At 44.7% G+C, this 15,149-nt stretch overlaps 3 protein-coding genes across 3 annotated transcripts; all 3 read left to right on the top strand.

Annotated features, from left to right (window-relative positions):
* Positions 1–6,327: 6,327 nt before the first annotated feature.
* Positions 6,328–8,765, top strand: LOC139390881 (protocadherin alpha-C2-like). The gene has a single exon (XM_071138275.1). It carries the CDS (start codon positions 6,357–6,359, stop codon positions 8,763–8,765), a length of 2,409 nt encoding a protein of 802 aa, XP_070994376.1. The 5' UTR covers positions 6,328–6,356.
* A 645-nt stretch (positions 8,766–9,410) lies between these two features.
* LOC139390879 (protocadherin beta-16-like) lies at positions 9,411–11,873 on the top strand. The gene has a single exon (XM_071138274.1). The coding sequence runs from the start codon at positions 9,411–9,413 to the stop codon at positions 11,871–11,873; it is 2,463 nt and encodes an 820-aa protein (XP_070994375.1).
* A 631-nt stretch (positions 11,874–12,504) lies between these two features.
* Positions 12,505–15,015, top strand: LOC139390878 (protocadherin alpha-C2-like). The gene is made up of 2 exons (XM_071138273.1): positions 12,505–14,913; positions 15,004–15,015. Exons 1-2 carry the CDS (start codon positions 12,505–12,507, stop codon positions 15,013–15,015), a joined length of 2,421 nt encoding a protein of 806 aa, XP_070994374.1.
* The last annotated feature ends 134 nt before the right edge of the window (positions 15,016–15,149 follow it).

Here is a 15,149-nt window from a genome sequence, read left to right as displayed (position 1 = left end):
AGGAGGAGAACCATAGGGACAGTATAGCAGGGCTGGGAGGAGGAGAACTATAGGGACGGTAGAGCAGGGCTGGAGAGGAGGAGGAGAACCATAGGGACAGTATAGCAGGGCTGGAGAGGAGGAGGAGAACCATAGGGACAGTATAGCAGGGCTGGAGAGGAGGAGGAGAACCATCGGGACAGTATAGCAGGGCTGGAGAGGAGGAGGAGAACCATAGGGACAGTATAGCAGGGCTGGAGAGGAGGAGGAGAACCATAGGGACAGTATAGCAGGGCTGGAGAGGAGGAGGAGAACCATAGGGACGGTATAGCAGGGCTGGAGAGGAGGAGGAGAACCATAGGGACAGTATAGCAGGGCTGGAGAGGAGGAGGAGAACCATAGGGACAGTATAGCAGGGCTGGAGAGGAGGAGGAGAACCATGGGGACGGTATAGCAGGGCTGGAGAGGAGGAGGAGAACCATAGGGACATTATAGCAGGGCTGGAGAGGAGGAAGAGAACCATAGGGACAGTATAGCAGGGCTGGAGAGGAGGAGGAGAACCATAGGGACAGTATAGCAGGGCTGGAGAGGAGGAGGAGAACCATATTTACAGTATAGCAGGGCTGGCGAGGAGGAGGAGAACCATAGGGACAGTATAGCAGGGCTGGAGAGGAGGAGGAGAACCATAGGGACAGTATAGCAGGGCTGGAGAGGAGGAGGAGAACCATAGGGACAGTATAGCAGGGCTGGAGAGGAGGAGGAGAACCATAGGGACAGTATAGCAGGGCTGGAGAGGAGGAGGAGAACCATAGGGACAGTATAGCAGGGCTGGAGAGGAGGAGGAGAACCATAGGGACAGTATAGCAGGGCTGGAGAGGAGGAGGAGAACCATAGGGACAGTATAGCAGGGCTGGAGAGGAGGAGGAGAACCATAGGGACAGTATAGCAGGGCTGGAGAGGAGGAGGAGAACCATAGGGACGGTATAGCAGGGCTGGAGAGGAGGAGGAGAACCATAGGGACAGTATAGCAGGGCTGGAGAGGAGGAGGAGAACCATAGGGACAGTATAGCAGGGCTGGAGAGGAGGAGGAGAACTATAGGGACAGTATAGCACGGCTGGAGAGGAGGAGGAGAACCATAGGGACAGTATAGCAGGGCTGGAGAGGAGGAGGAGAACCATAGGGACAGTATAGCAGGGCTGGAGAGGAGGAGGAGAACCATAGGGACCAAATAGCAGGGCTGGAGAGGAGGAGGAGAACCATAGAGACAGTACAGCAGGGCTGGAGAGGAGGAGGAGAACCATAGGGACCTAATAGCAGGGCTGGAGAGGAGGAGGAGAACCATAGGGACGGTGTAGCAGGGCTGGAGAGGAGGAGGAGAACCACAGGGACAGTATAGCCGGGCTGGAGAGGAGGAGGAGAACCATAGGGACAGTATAGCAGGGCTGGAGAGGAGGAGGAGAACCATAGGGACGGTATAGCAGGGCTGGAGAGGATGAGGAGAACCATAGGGACAGTATAGCAGGGCTGGAGAGGAGGAGGAGAACCATAGGGACGGTATAGCAGGGCTGGAGAGGAGGAGGAGAACCATAGGGACAGTATAGCAGGGCTGGAGAGGAGGAGGAGAACCATAGGGACGGTATAGCAGGGCTGGAGAGGAGGAGGAGAACCATAGGGACAGTATAGCAGGGCTGGAGAGGAGGAGGAGAACCATAGGGACAGTATAGCAGGGCTGGAGAGGAGGAGGAGAACCATAGGGACAGTATAGCAGTGCTGGAGACGAGGAGGAGAACCATAGGGACAGTATAGCAGGGCTGGAGAGGAGGAGGATAACCATAGGGACAGTATAGCAGGGCTGGAGAGGAGGAGGATAATCATAGGGACAGTATAGCAGGGCTGGAGAGGAGGAGGAGAACCATAGGGACAGTATTGCAGGGCTGGAGAGGAGGAGAACTATAGGGACGGTATAGCAGGGCTGGAGAGGAGGAGGAGAACCATAGGGACGGTATAGCAGGGCTGGAGAGGAGGAGGAGAACCATAGGGACGGTATAGCAGGGCTGGAGAGGAGGAGGAGAACCGTAGGGACGATATAGCAGGGCTGGAGAGGAGGAGGAGAACCATAGGGACGGTATAGCAGGGCTGGAGAGGAGGGGAGAACCATAGGGACGGTATAGCAGGGCACTGAGGAGGAGAACCATAGGGACGGTATAGCAGGCCTGGAGTTACAGGTCAGCTAGACATCATTTCAATCAGCGTGATATGGCACGTAGAGCTACTGTATCAGCTTGAAAAATAGAGACATACAATTTTTCACACCCACTAAAATATCACCAAGCAATATGTGTCTATGAATGGAAACCAAAGCCTGGTATAAAAAGCTGGGGTGTTGTTTAGTAGATTTCATGGTTCGAATGATTCTGAAGCAGTGTTGCGTTCCATAGGATGCATGAACAAACAGGCATTCTTCTCATGGTCTAATAAACGAATTACCCCACATTCATAATGACGAGGGCTGCTAAATTGCATTTCCCCTCAGGACATAAAGTCTTGACCTTATTGAGGCCTAGTCAAGCATGCCTCTTCACCTGAACCTCAGAGGGAACACCTACAGTCTGTCTCATTGCACAATGTGTACCTCCAGCAGCTCTGTGAGCCATGGGGCTTCTTCTGCGTGGTACAATGTTCTTCTCCTCTCATCATACTGTACCTACCTCCTCCCCATAAACATACTGTTCATCTCCCCAATACATAGCCCATCCTCACCCCCCCCCCCTCCCCCCCAATACATAGCCCATCCTCACCCCCCCCCCCCCCCCCAATGCATAGCCCATCCTCACCTCCCCCCAATACATAGCCCATCCTCACCTCCCCCCAATACATAGCCCACCCTCACCTCCACCCACACATTCTCCTCCATGTCAGCTTCCCTCTTCCCGATCACTGGATCAATAAAAGTCCATTAAATACCACAACAATAGTTATGTAAACAAAACACATACATAAAGTTAAAGTAAATGCAAAAATGCTCTTTCAAACCAGCAGGGAACACCATGACCTAGATATGTGTTATTGTGACTGAATACAAGGATAGTAAACCATTTAGAGAACTGAATGAAACACATTGTGGTTTCACAAGGCATGACCAATGTGATCAGGCATGGCACAGTATGTATCTAGACATACAGTATATGTATAGTGTAAAGACAGTAGATCTGTATGTGTGGTCTACCTGCTGTATCTCCACCAGGGGGCACCATTCAGTCACAGAGGGAGAAAGATGGAAAAGGAGCAGACATGATGGAATAGGAGAGCTTGTTGCATTTCACAATAAAGATTTAATCACGTAAAGTACACCTTCAATATAATAATGGAACAGATCACATAACAAACATGACTAACTCTCAGACAGCACATAAGGCCTAGTTGTGTTTCAGAAATTACAGATATGTTTGCAGAAGTTAACACGTGTTGGATATTGGTTTGAGAAAGGCGTCAGTTTGTGGATTTTGTGGCTTGCTGGTCATCTGTAGCGGTAATCTGTAGAGGTCGTCTGTAGAGTCATCTGTTGACTGAGGTATCCTCTGGTTCATCAGGAAGTGACCTGTGATGACAAAATAACACAGAATACAGCGCAAGTTAGATAGTGTCAGAGTGGGGAAAAAAGCTGTATATATATATATATACATACAGCATTGCAATACATTATATTAATGAAAGGGGTAATCTGCAATTGCCACAGCCATTTTTGAACTTTTAATTTCCTGATATAAAGTGCATTCAGTAAGTATTCAGACCCCTGGACGTTTTCCACATTTTGTTACAGTACAGAGTTATTCAAAAATGGATTACATTTGTTTTTTTTACTCATCAATCTACACACAAGTCCCCATAATGACGAAGCAAAAACGTATTTTTTATACATTTTTGGAAATGTATTACAAATAAAAAATGCAAATATCAAATTGACATACTCTACATCAAACACGTGTTTTCCATGTGGTCAATGCTATTCCATTTGCTCCGTTTCAGCCATTATTATGAGCCGTCCTCCTCTCAGCAGCCCCATTTAAATAAGTATTCAGACTCTTTACTCAGTACTTTGTTGAAGCACCTTTGGCAGCGATTACAGCCTCGAGTCTCCTTGGGTATGACTCTACAAGCTTGGCACACCTGTATTTCGTGAATTTCTCCCATTCTTCAATGCAGATCCTCTCATGCTTTGTAAGGTTGGATGGGGAGCGTCGCTACAAATTTATTTTCAGGTCTCTCCAGAGATGTTTGATCTAGTTCAAGTCTGAGCTCTGCCTGGGCCATTCAAGGACATTCACAGACTTGTCCCGAAACCACTCCTGCGTTGTCTTGGCTGTGTGCTTAGGGTCGTTGTCCTATTGGAAGGTGAACATTCACCCTGGTCTGAGGTCCTCAGCGCTCTGAAGCATGGATCTCTTTAGACTTTGCTCCGTTCATCTTTCCCTCGATCCTGATTAGTCTCCCAGTCCCTGCCTCTGAAAATCATCCCCCCAGCATGATGCTGGAATTCAGGTCAAAGAGTTCAATCTTGGGTTCATCAGACCAGAGAATCTTGTTTCTCATGATCTGAGAGTCTTTAGGTGCCTTTTGGAAAACTCCAAGTGGGCTGTCATGTGCCTTTTACTGAGGTGTGGCTTCTGTCTGTCTGGAGCTCTGTCAGAGTGACCATAGGGTTCTTGGTCACCTCCCTGACCAAGTCTCTTCTCCCCCAATTGCTCAGTTAGGCCGGGCGGCCAGCTCTGGGAAGAGTCTTGGTGGTTCCAAACTTCTTCCATTTAAGAATGATGGAGGCCACTGTGTTCTTGGGGACCTTCAATGCTGCAGAAATGTTTCGGTACCCTTGGCCAGATCTGTGCCTCGACACCATCCTGTCTCGGAGCTCTACGGACAATTCCTTCAACCTCATGGCTTGGTTTTTGCTCTGACATGCACTGTCACCTGTGGGACTTTACATAGACAGGTGTGTGCCTTTCCAAATCATGTCCAATCAAAAGAGTTTACCACAGGTGGACTTCAATCAAGTTGTAGAAACACCTCAAGGATGATCAATGGAAGCAGGATGCACCTGAGCTCAATTTCAAGTCTCATAGCAAAGGGTCTGAATACAGTTTTTTAAATGTTTTTTTTTTATAACATTTGCCAAAATTTCTAAAAATCTGTTTTCACTTTGTCATTATGGGGTATTGTGTGTCGATAGATGAGGAAAATGTAATTGAATCTATTTTAGAATAAAGCTGCAAGGTAACAACATGTGGAAAATGACAAGGGGTATGTATGAATACTTCCTGGATGTACATTACCGTATTGTACATCTAGGTTTGTGTCACGCCCTGGAAACCCATTTAACTTGTATTTTTCATCCGGTGCACAACGTCATCACGCACAGTCTTTAATCCGCAATAAATCAGTTCAATGGAAACACATCTCTGGTGGGGAAATGCGCAAATTGTTTTAGGCAGATTTGTGAAAATCTATCACAAATTGGATGGAAACCTAGTTTGTGATTATGACGTGTTCTCCGCTAGCTGTCCAGTGCTGAAATTCAAGCCAATGGTCTATTGTTGCGTCATATTATAAGATTCTAGACAGCAAATGTTTTTTTTTTTTTTTTTAAATCACCGGTGATGTCATAATCATTGAATGGAAGTCAGATAATTTCCATCACATGGATTTGGTGCCAGATTTAATAATAATACATTTAATTTGTATTGCGCTTTCATTACAGAGTTATATTGAAAAACATACAACTATATGCAATAAAAACAACATACATTTAGAGTCTAGGAAGATAAAATAACGATTGTGGGCTAGATGCTAAATACATTTTAGATTTGGACTAGGACTATGAAAAATAAGTGGGGTTTTGATTTCACTCTTTTTGATTTTTTCAGTGATTATCACATCAACCGTGAAAACAATAGATAGGCCTAATACAATAGTACAGGTTAACATGCCCTTCATTCTTAGTAAAATGAATATCAACAGCCTACTTAGTAGTACAGCACAATATTTACTATTCTTTATATATCTATCAATACTGTCTTGCTTAAGTAGCCAATTCTGCAACATCACAACAATCCGTGGCCTCTCCCTGACTCCCCTTCTGCGTTAGCCAGATGGTGTCGCTGTTCACCAGTAAATGTCTCAGCTCTGCTTAAAGGGAGCCATGACATTCTCATCCATCTCTGCTGTAGGACAGACCTGTTTTAGCATAAACAAACATGGCTATTTAATTTACAACAACAACACTGGTCTGAACATCAGGCTACTATATAGGATTTTATACAAGCCTTAATAGCATCCGAATATAAGGAGTCTAGCTAAATCTGACTGGAGTTCAACGTCCAGGATGCATCGGGAGAGAAGGTTTTTCTCGGATGTCTTTGTGTTCTGCGCGTTATGGGGCAGCGCTTTGTCTGTGACGCGGTATTCCATACCCGAAGAGATGGAGAGAGGTTCTGTAGTGGCCAATTTAGCCGCAGATTTGGGACTGGAACTTGCAGGTCTGGCTCATCGCGAGGTAAAACTTGATATTTTCCATAGCAAGAAGTTCTTGGACGTCATCAAAAAGACAGGTGAGCTGTATATTGTAGAGAAAATAGACAGGGAGTATCTTTGTACTACTAAGACTACCGACTGTTTTTTAAAATTGGACGTTATCATTGAAAGCCCTTTACGCATATTTAACATAGAATTGGGAATAACAGATATTAATGATAACGCACCTCATTTTCGCAGGGACAAAATAGAGCTTGATGTTTCAGAATCAGCTACACCAGGAGAGAAATTCTCCCTTCCTAATGCAGTGGACCCGGATGTTGGTATAAATACAGTCAAAACCTACCAGCTCAGTGCTAGCGAGCATTTTACCATAGAAATCCAGACTGGGAGTGATGGTACTAAATATGTTGACCTGGTCTTGACAAAGGCTTTAGACCGGGAAGAGCACGCCGTTCATAACTTAATACTCACGGCTGTAGATGGCGGGGTCCCATCGCAATCTGGTACAGCTAATATCGTTGTTAGAGTGCTGGATACAAACGACAACGCCCCTAGATTCGACCGTTCGGTTTATTCCGTGAATGTGACAGAAAACTCCGCGATTGGAACTCTAGTAATGAAGCTAAACGCCACAGATTTAGATGAAGGGTCAAATGCAGACATCAAGTATTCATTCACACTTTACACGTCAGAGAAAACACAATACGTATTTGCACTGAATCCAAACACAGGGGAGATAACAGTGAAAGGAACTATTGATTATGAAGATATGAAGTTTTACGAGATGCATGTTGAGGCTAAGGACAAAGGACAGCATCCCCTATTCGGCCAATGTAAAATTGTAGTTGGCGTTACAGATACAAACGACAACTATCCCGAGATAACCGTTAAATCATATAAGAGTACAGTTAATGAGAACATTCCAGTTGGGACAGTCATAGCAATCGTAGGTATAAGCGACAGGGACACAGGTGACAATGGCAAAATGAACCTATCTATAAACCAACAGGTGCCATTTGTTTTGCACAAGTCGTCTGACTTCCTTTACGAGCTCATTGTCTCGGAAACATTAGATCGTGAGAAAGTTCCAGAATATGATATCACGCTCGTTGTGACGGACGGAGGAAGGCCCTCCTTGTCTGATAATGAAACGATAACTTTACATCTGTTGGACGTCAATGACAACGCGCCACTCTTCCCCCAGACGTTATACACTATTCCTGTTATGGAGAATAACGCGCCTGGGGCCTTGCTAAGTTCCCTCACTGCGTTTGATCCAGACCTCCATGAAAACCAGTATCTAGTTTATTTCATCATAGAGAAGGAGATAGTGAACACCTCCATTTCCATGCTGTTTTCCATCAATCCGGAGAACGGTAATCTTTACGCACTAAAGACGTTTGACTATGAGATAGAGAAAGAGTTCCTTTTCCACATTGAGGCCAGAGACTCTGGTGTTCCTCCGCTCAGCAGTAATGTGACTGTCCACATCATTATTGTTGATCAGAACGACAACACCCCGGTCATAGTCTCTCCGTGGCGCGTGCACGGCTCGGTGGTGGAGGAAAAGATTCCCAGATCCACCGATAAAGGATCCCTGGTCTCCAAGGTGATAGCCATAGACACGGACTCGGTCCAGAACTCTCGGATTACATACCAGTTTCTACAGGTTACTGACGCCACCTTATTCAGTCTGGACCAATACAATGGAGATATCCGGACCATGAGAATGTTCAGTTACAGAGATCCGCGTCATCAACGGCTGGTTGTCATCGCCAAGGACAACGGGGAACCTGCTCTGTCTGCTACAGTTACCATCAAGCTGTCAACAGCGGAGACTGCCGTTAAAGCCTACTCTGACATGACTGAAGTGCCTCTAGAATATGACATATTTTCAGACTTAAACCTGTATTTGGTGATCGGCTTGGGCTCGGTGTCCTTTCTGTTATTGATCACCATATTGGTCACCTGTGTGCTGAAGTGTCAGAAACCGATGCCCAGCAAAGCGGCTCCTCCCAGTAGGAACAGCGTGATCAGCGAGAGGAACTCGACCATCGCAGATTCCACCCTGGTCTCCAACGATGCCTACTGGTACAGTATGTTTCTAGCAGAGACCAGGAAAGGAAAGCTGGTAGTCAGACAGCCTGTGCCAAAGGCGGGCTCCAGATACATCGTGTCCAGTTTACCAAGGAGCACGGGCCTGACAGAGACCAGCGACTCAGCAGCCTCTACTCTGCAGGTAAGAAAACAATCTTAATCTGTTTTAAACAAATCACCTACATCCTTTTTTTGATAATCATAATGCGTAAAAGCCATCATTTAGGGCGTAATATGGTACAAAAATCAAATCTGATAAGGGGTAGCTGTGAGCAACAAGAATGACCAAAACAACAAACTGATAAAGCTTTACTCCCTCTACCAAACGTTTCAATTATACAATGCTATGCAATGTTTATAAAAATGATGACAACATTAGATTTTTACAAACATAGCGAAATGGACAATATATATATATTTCCATGCCCTTTAATTAAAAACTATTTATTAAAAATAACGACGTCAACTTTTCTTTCTCATTATACACCATTCATAGACCACAAAAAAAGTGGACCGTTTTTAATGTAGAGATGTGTAAATGCTGGTAAATGCACAAAGTGTCGCTGCTCACCAATAAAACACACCTCTTGTGATGTAAGAGTCGCAATGACAGTTTGTAACAAGGAGGAAAGCAAGGTATTTTTTTTTTATCTGGACAGCTCCCTGGTTCTGAAACCATCTCTTTGACAAAGGATTATCTGAAACCCGTCTCGCTTCTACTCCCAAACGGTTGACTATTTCCATATTATCATAATCCTCACGTTTTCAATTTTGCGCTGCGCATGATAAGCAATAATTTGAAACAATGGATGTACATCGGATCATTCAGCCCTCGAGGAGGTACGTCTCGGTCTTTCTTCTTTTCTCTGCAGTCCTGAACATGGCATCTACCGTTACCCATTATTCTATTCCCGAAGAAATGGAGGAAGGCTCTATTGTTGCTAATCTAGCCACTGATTTGGGACTGGACATGAAAACCTTAAGCAACCGCAAGATACGGTTAGATACCATAGCTAATAAGAAATATGTGGACGTTAATAAGGACACAGGAGAAATGTATATCGCTGAGAAGATAGACAGGGAACTGCTTTGCAACATGAAGACAGCTACTTGTTTTCTAAAAATGGAAGTTGTCCTTGAGAACCCACTGAGGATATTTAACATAGAGTTAGAAATAATGGATATCAATGATAATGCGCCACAATTTCGAAGAGATACAATACATTTAGATATATCCGAGTCGACACCGTTAGGTGAGCGATTCTCTTTAAGCAATGCAGTTGACCCTGATATTGGTGCGAACTCGGTGAAAACCTATCATCTTAGCGAAAGCCACCATTTTGGTATTGAAATTCAGACTGGAAGAGACGGATCGAAGTTTGCTGATTTGATTCTGAAAAAGGCTTTAGATCGAGAGAAGCAGGCGTTTCAAAATCTAATACTCACGGCTGTAGACAGCGGGGTACCCACGCGCTCCGGTACAGCCAGCATCATTGTTCATGTGTTAGATACAAATGACAACGCCCCTTATTTTGAAAAGGAAAGCTTTCGTATAAACGTACCGGAGAACTCCCCAATCGGAAATCTTGTAGTGAAGTTAAACGCAACAGACTTAGACGAAGGGTCAAATGCAGAAGTAATATACTCATACAGTCTTTATACATCAGAAAAGACACAGGGCACGTTCAAATTAAATCCTGGTAGCGGTGAGATAACTGTAAAGGAAATGATCAATTATGAAGACTTCAGGATCTATGATATGGAAGTCATAGCAACTGATAAGGGGACCAACTCATTGTCAGGTCAGTGTAAAATAACTATTCTAGTGACGGATATGAATGACAATCATCCTGAAATATCAATCAAATCATTTCAAAGTCCCATAAAGGAGGATATAGCGGTAGACACGGTGATAGCAGTTGTCAGTGTCAGCGATAAAGATTCAGGTGTAAATGGTATTGTCGATATCCATATTGCGGATGAATTACCTTTTGCACTAAGAGAGTCTTCCGATAACTATTATGAGTTAGTAGTATCAGAAACTCTCGACCGTGAGAAGGTCCCAGAATATGACATAACTTTTACCGTAACAGACAGGGGTTCCCCTCCGCTATCTGACAATGAAACGATGACTTTAGAACTACTAGACGTTAACGACAACGTTCCACAGTTCCCCCAGTCGTTCTACACTATGCCCGTTGTGGAGAATAACGCGCCTGGGGCCTTGCTAAGTTCCCTCACTGCGTTTGATCCAGACCTCCATGAAAACCAGTATCTAGTTTATTTCATCATAGAGAAGGAGATAGTGAACACCTCAATTTCCATGCTGTTTTCCATCAATCCGGAGAACGGTAATCTTTACGCACTAAAGACGTTTGACTATGAGATAGAGAAAGAGTTCCTTTTCCACATTGAGGCCAGAGACTCTGGTGTTCCTCCGCTCAGCAGTAATGTGACTGTCCACATCATTATTGTTGATCAGAATGACAACACCCCGGTCATAGTCTCTCCGTGGCGCATGCACGGCTCCGTGGTGGAGGAAAAGATTCCCAGATCCACTGATAAAGGATCCCTGGTCTCCAAGGTGATAGCCATAGACACGGACTCGGTCCAGAACTCTCGGATTACATACCAGTTTCTACAGGTTACTGACGCCACCTTATTCAGTCTGGACCAATACAATGGAGATATCCGGACCATGAGAATGTTCAGTTACAGAGATCCGCGTCATCAACGGCTGGTTGTCATCGCCAAGGACAACGGGGAACCTGCTCTGTCTGCTACAGTTACCATCAAGCTGTCAACAGTGGAGACTGCCGTTAAAGCCTACTCTGACATGACTGAAGTACCTCTAGAATATGACATATTTTCAGACTTAAACCTGTATTTGGTGATCGGCTTGGGCTCGGTGTCCTTTTTGTTATTGATCACCATATTGGTCACCTGTGTGCTGAAGTGTCAGAAACCGATGCCCAGCAAAGCGGCTCCTCCCAGTAGGAACAGCGTGATCAGCGAGAGGAACTCGACCATCGCAGATTCCACTCTGGTCTCCAACGATGCCTACTGGTACAGTATGTTTCTAGCAGAGACCAGGAAAGGAAAGCTGGTAGTCAGACAGCCTGTACCAAAGGCGGGCTCCAGATACATTGTGTCCAGTTTACCAAGGAGCACGGGCCTGACAGAGACCAGCGAATCAGCAGCCTCTACTCTGCAGGTAAGACTTGATCATTCATTTCAGATCTTCTCAAATGTTTCTATAACCGACTAGCTGAATCAACCTTGTTTCCACATATAAACCAACGTGGAAAGACGTTGAATTGACCTCTGTGACCAGTGGTATTGGTCCGTGTGTGACTCTTTACGCATTCACCTTATGCGTAAATGCCTTTTTTCTTCGTCATTCAATGGAAGACACTTCTGGGGTCATCGTGTTAATATGCCTACCTTTCAGGTCTAATATAAATTCAAAAATATGTTCGGCAAAACAAATGAAATCCCACCAGCTACCTTGGTCTTGTTTCAATCTTGAAATCGATAAAAATCTTGCAGGCAATAGTGCTCCAGATGTTTGCTTATTTGCGTCGACATTCAGCTATATTACGAAGACAGCCCAACAACATAGACAGCAGTAGATAAGTACAAGCTCGTAATATGCGCAAAGCGTCGCTGTTTACTAGCTAACCACATACGTTTGTGATGCAGTGGTTGCCATGACAGTTCGTCATTAGGAAGGCAGTGTAACCTACTCCTGGTGCTGAATCCGTCAAAAAATATATTATTCTGCTCTGTTCGCTCTAAAACGCTTAAGGCCTTGCGATATTGTAATTTACCTATATTTTCTGCTGGTTGACATTGTGTTTGAGATTACTTTCTTGTAAACAGAGTTTACAAAGACAACAATGGAGGCGCACAGACGCGGACAGCCATGGAGAAGGTATGTCTCGGTTTTTCTTATTTTCTCTGCTGCCCTGAACGTCGTGTCTGCCGTTACCCATTATACTATTCCCGAAGAAATGGAGGAAGGCTCCGTTGTTGCTAATTTAGCTGCTGATTTGGGACTAGATGTAAACACTTTGAGTAAACGGGAGATACGGTTAGATGTTGTTGGAAATAAGAAGTATTTGCAGATTAACAAAGACACGGGGGAGCTGTACATTTTAGAGAAGATGGATAGAGAATTGTTTTGCCCCATCAAAACGGCATCTTGCTTCCTTAAATTGGATGTTACAATTGAAAACCCAATACGAATGTTTAATATCGAACTAGAAATCATGGATATCAACGACAATGCACCTCATTTTCGAAGGGATAAAATGCATTTGGATATATCGGAGTCAACTGCAGTTGGAGAGCGATTCTCTTTGAACAATGCCATAGACCCTGATGTCGGAGACAATTCTGTTAAAACCTACCACCTGAGCGAAAGTAATCATTTTACTTTAGAAATTCAGACCGGGAGAGATGGGTCAAAGTTTGCTGATCTAATTTTGCAGACAGCTTTAGACCGCGAGCAGCAGGAGGTTCATCATCTAATACTCACCGCTGTAGATGGCGGAGTACAAGCGCGTTCGGGCACAGCCAACATAATTGTTCGAGTGCTGGATACAAACGACAACGCCCCTAAATTTGACAAAGAAAGCTACAATATAGAAATAATGGAAAACTCTCCAATCGGAAGTCTTGTGGTTACACTGAATGCAACTGACTTAGATGAGGGAACCAATTCGGAAATATTATATTCATATAGCCTCTATACATCAGAGAAAACTCAAGCCACTTTCCGTTTGAATTCTAATAACGGAGAAATAACGGTGAAAGAAATGATCAATTATGAAGACTTCAGGATCTATGATATGGAAGTCATAGCAACTGATAAGGGGACCAACTCATTGTCAGGTCAGTGTAAAATAACTATTCTAGTGAAGGATATGAATGACAATCATCCTGAAATATCAATCAAATCATATCAAAGTCCTATAAAGGAGGATATAGCGGTAGACACGGTGATAGCAGTTGTCAGTGTCAGCGATAAAGATTCAGGTGAAAATGGTATTGTCGATATCCATATTGCGGATGAATTACCTTTTTCACTAAGAGAGAATTCCGATAACTATTATGAGTTAGTAGTATCAGAACCTCTCGACCGTGAGAAGGTCCCAGAATATGACATAACTTTTACCGTAACAGACAGGGGTTCCCCTCCGCTATCTGACAATGAAACGATGACTTTAGAACTACTAGACGTTAACGACAACGTTCCACAGTTCCCCCAGTCGTTCTACACTATTCCCGTTATGGAGAATAACGCGCCTGGGGCCTTGCTAAGTTCCCTCACTGCGTTTGATCCAGACCTCCATGAAAACCAGTATCTAGTTTATTTCATCATAGAGAAGGAGATAGTGAACACCTCCATTTCCATGCTGTTTTCCATCAATCCGGAGAACGGTAATCTTTACGCACTAAAGACGTTTGACTATGAGATAGAGAAAGAGTTCCTTTTCCACATTGAGGCCAGAGACTCTGGTGTTCCTCCGCTCAGCAGTAATGTGACTGTCCACATCATCATTGTTGATCAGAATGACAACACCCCGGTCATAGTCTCTCCGTGGCGCGTGCACGGCTCCGTGGTGGAGGAAAAGATTCCCAGATCCACTGATAAAGGATCCCTGGTCTCCAAGGTGATAGCCATAGACACGGACTCGGTCCAGAACTCTCGGATTACATACCAGTTTCTACAGGTTACTGACGCCACCTTATTCAGTCTGGACCAATACAATGGAGATATCCGGACCATGAGAATGTTCAGTTACAGAGATCCGCGTCATCAACGGCTGGTTGTCATCGCCAAGGACAACGGGGAGCCTGCTCTGTCTGCTACAGTTACCATCAAGCTGTCAACAGTGGAGACTGCCGTTAAAGCCTACTCTGACATGACTGAAGTGCCTCTAGAATATGACATATTTTCAGACTTAAACCTGTATTTGGTGATCGGCTTGGGCTCGGTGTCCTTTCTGTTATTGATCACCATATTGGTCACCTGTGTGCTGAAGTGTCAGAAACCGATGCCCAGCAAAGCGGCTCCTCCCAGTAGGAACAGCGTGATCAGCGAGAGGAACTCGACCATCGCAGATTCCACCCTGGTCTCCAACGATGCCTACTGGTACAGTATGTTTCTAGCAGAGACCAGGAAAGGAAAGCTGGTAGTCAGACAGCCTGTACCAAAGGCGGGCTCCAGATACATTGTGTCCAGTTTACCAAGGAGCACGGGCCTGACAGAGACCAGCGACTCAGCAGCCTCTACTCTGCAGGTAAGAAAACAATCTCCATCTGTTTTAACCAAATTACTTATCATCAATCGCTTTGACAATGATGTGCTGGATCTCTTCGTGTAAAACCAGGGCACAAAGTGAAGGCATGGTGAGACATTGATGCATATAATATTGGGGTAGTTGTGAACAAGTATCATAACCGGGGAAAAAAACTGAGCACAGGCCTACTCTCTCTTCTATTCTACCTATTTTAGGCAATTAAAAACTTGCCTGCA

Source organism: Oncorhynchus clarkii, chromosome 31 (genome assembly GCF_045791955.1).
Source record: "Oncorhynchus clarkii lewisi isolate Uvic-CL-2024 chromosome 31, UVic_Ocla_1.0, whole genome shotgun sequence".
Lineage (NCBI taxonomy): Eukaryota > Metazoa > Chordata > Actinopteri > Salmoniformes > Salmonidae > Oncorhynchus > Oncorhynchus clarkii.
The sequence above is the reverse complement of the archived record's forward strand: the minus strand, read 5'-3'. Positions and strand labels throughout refer to the sequence as shown.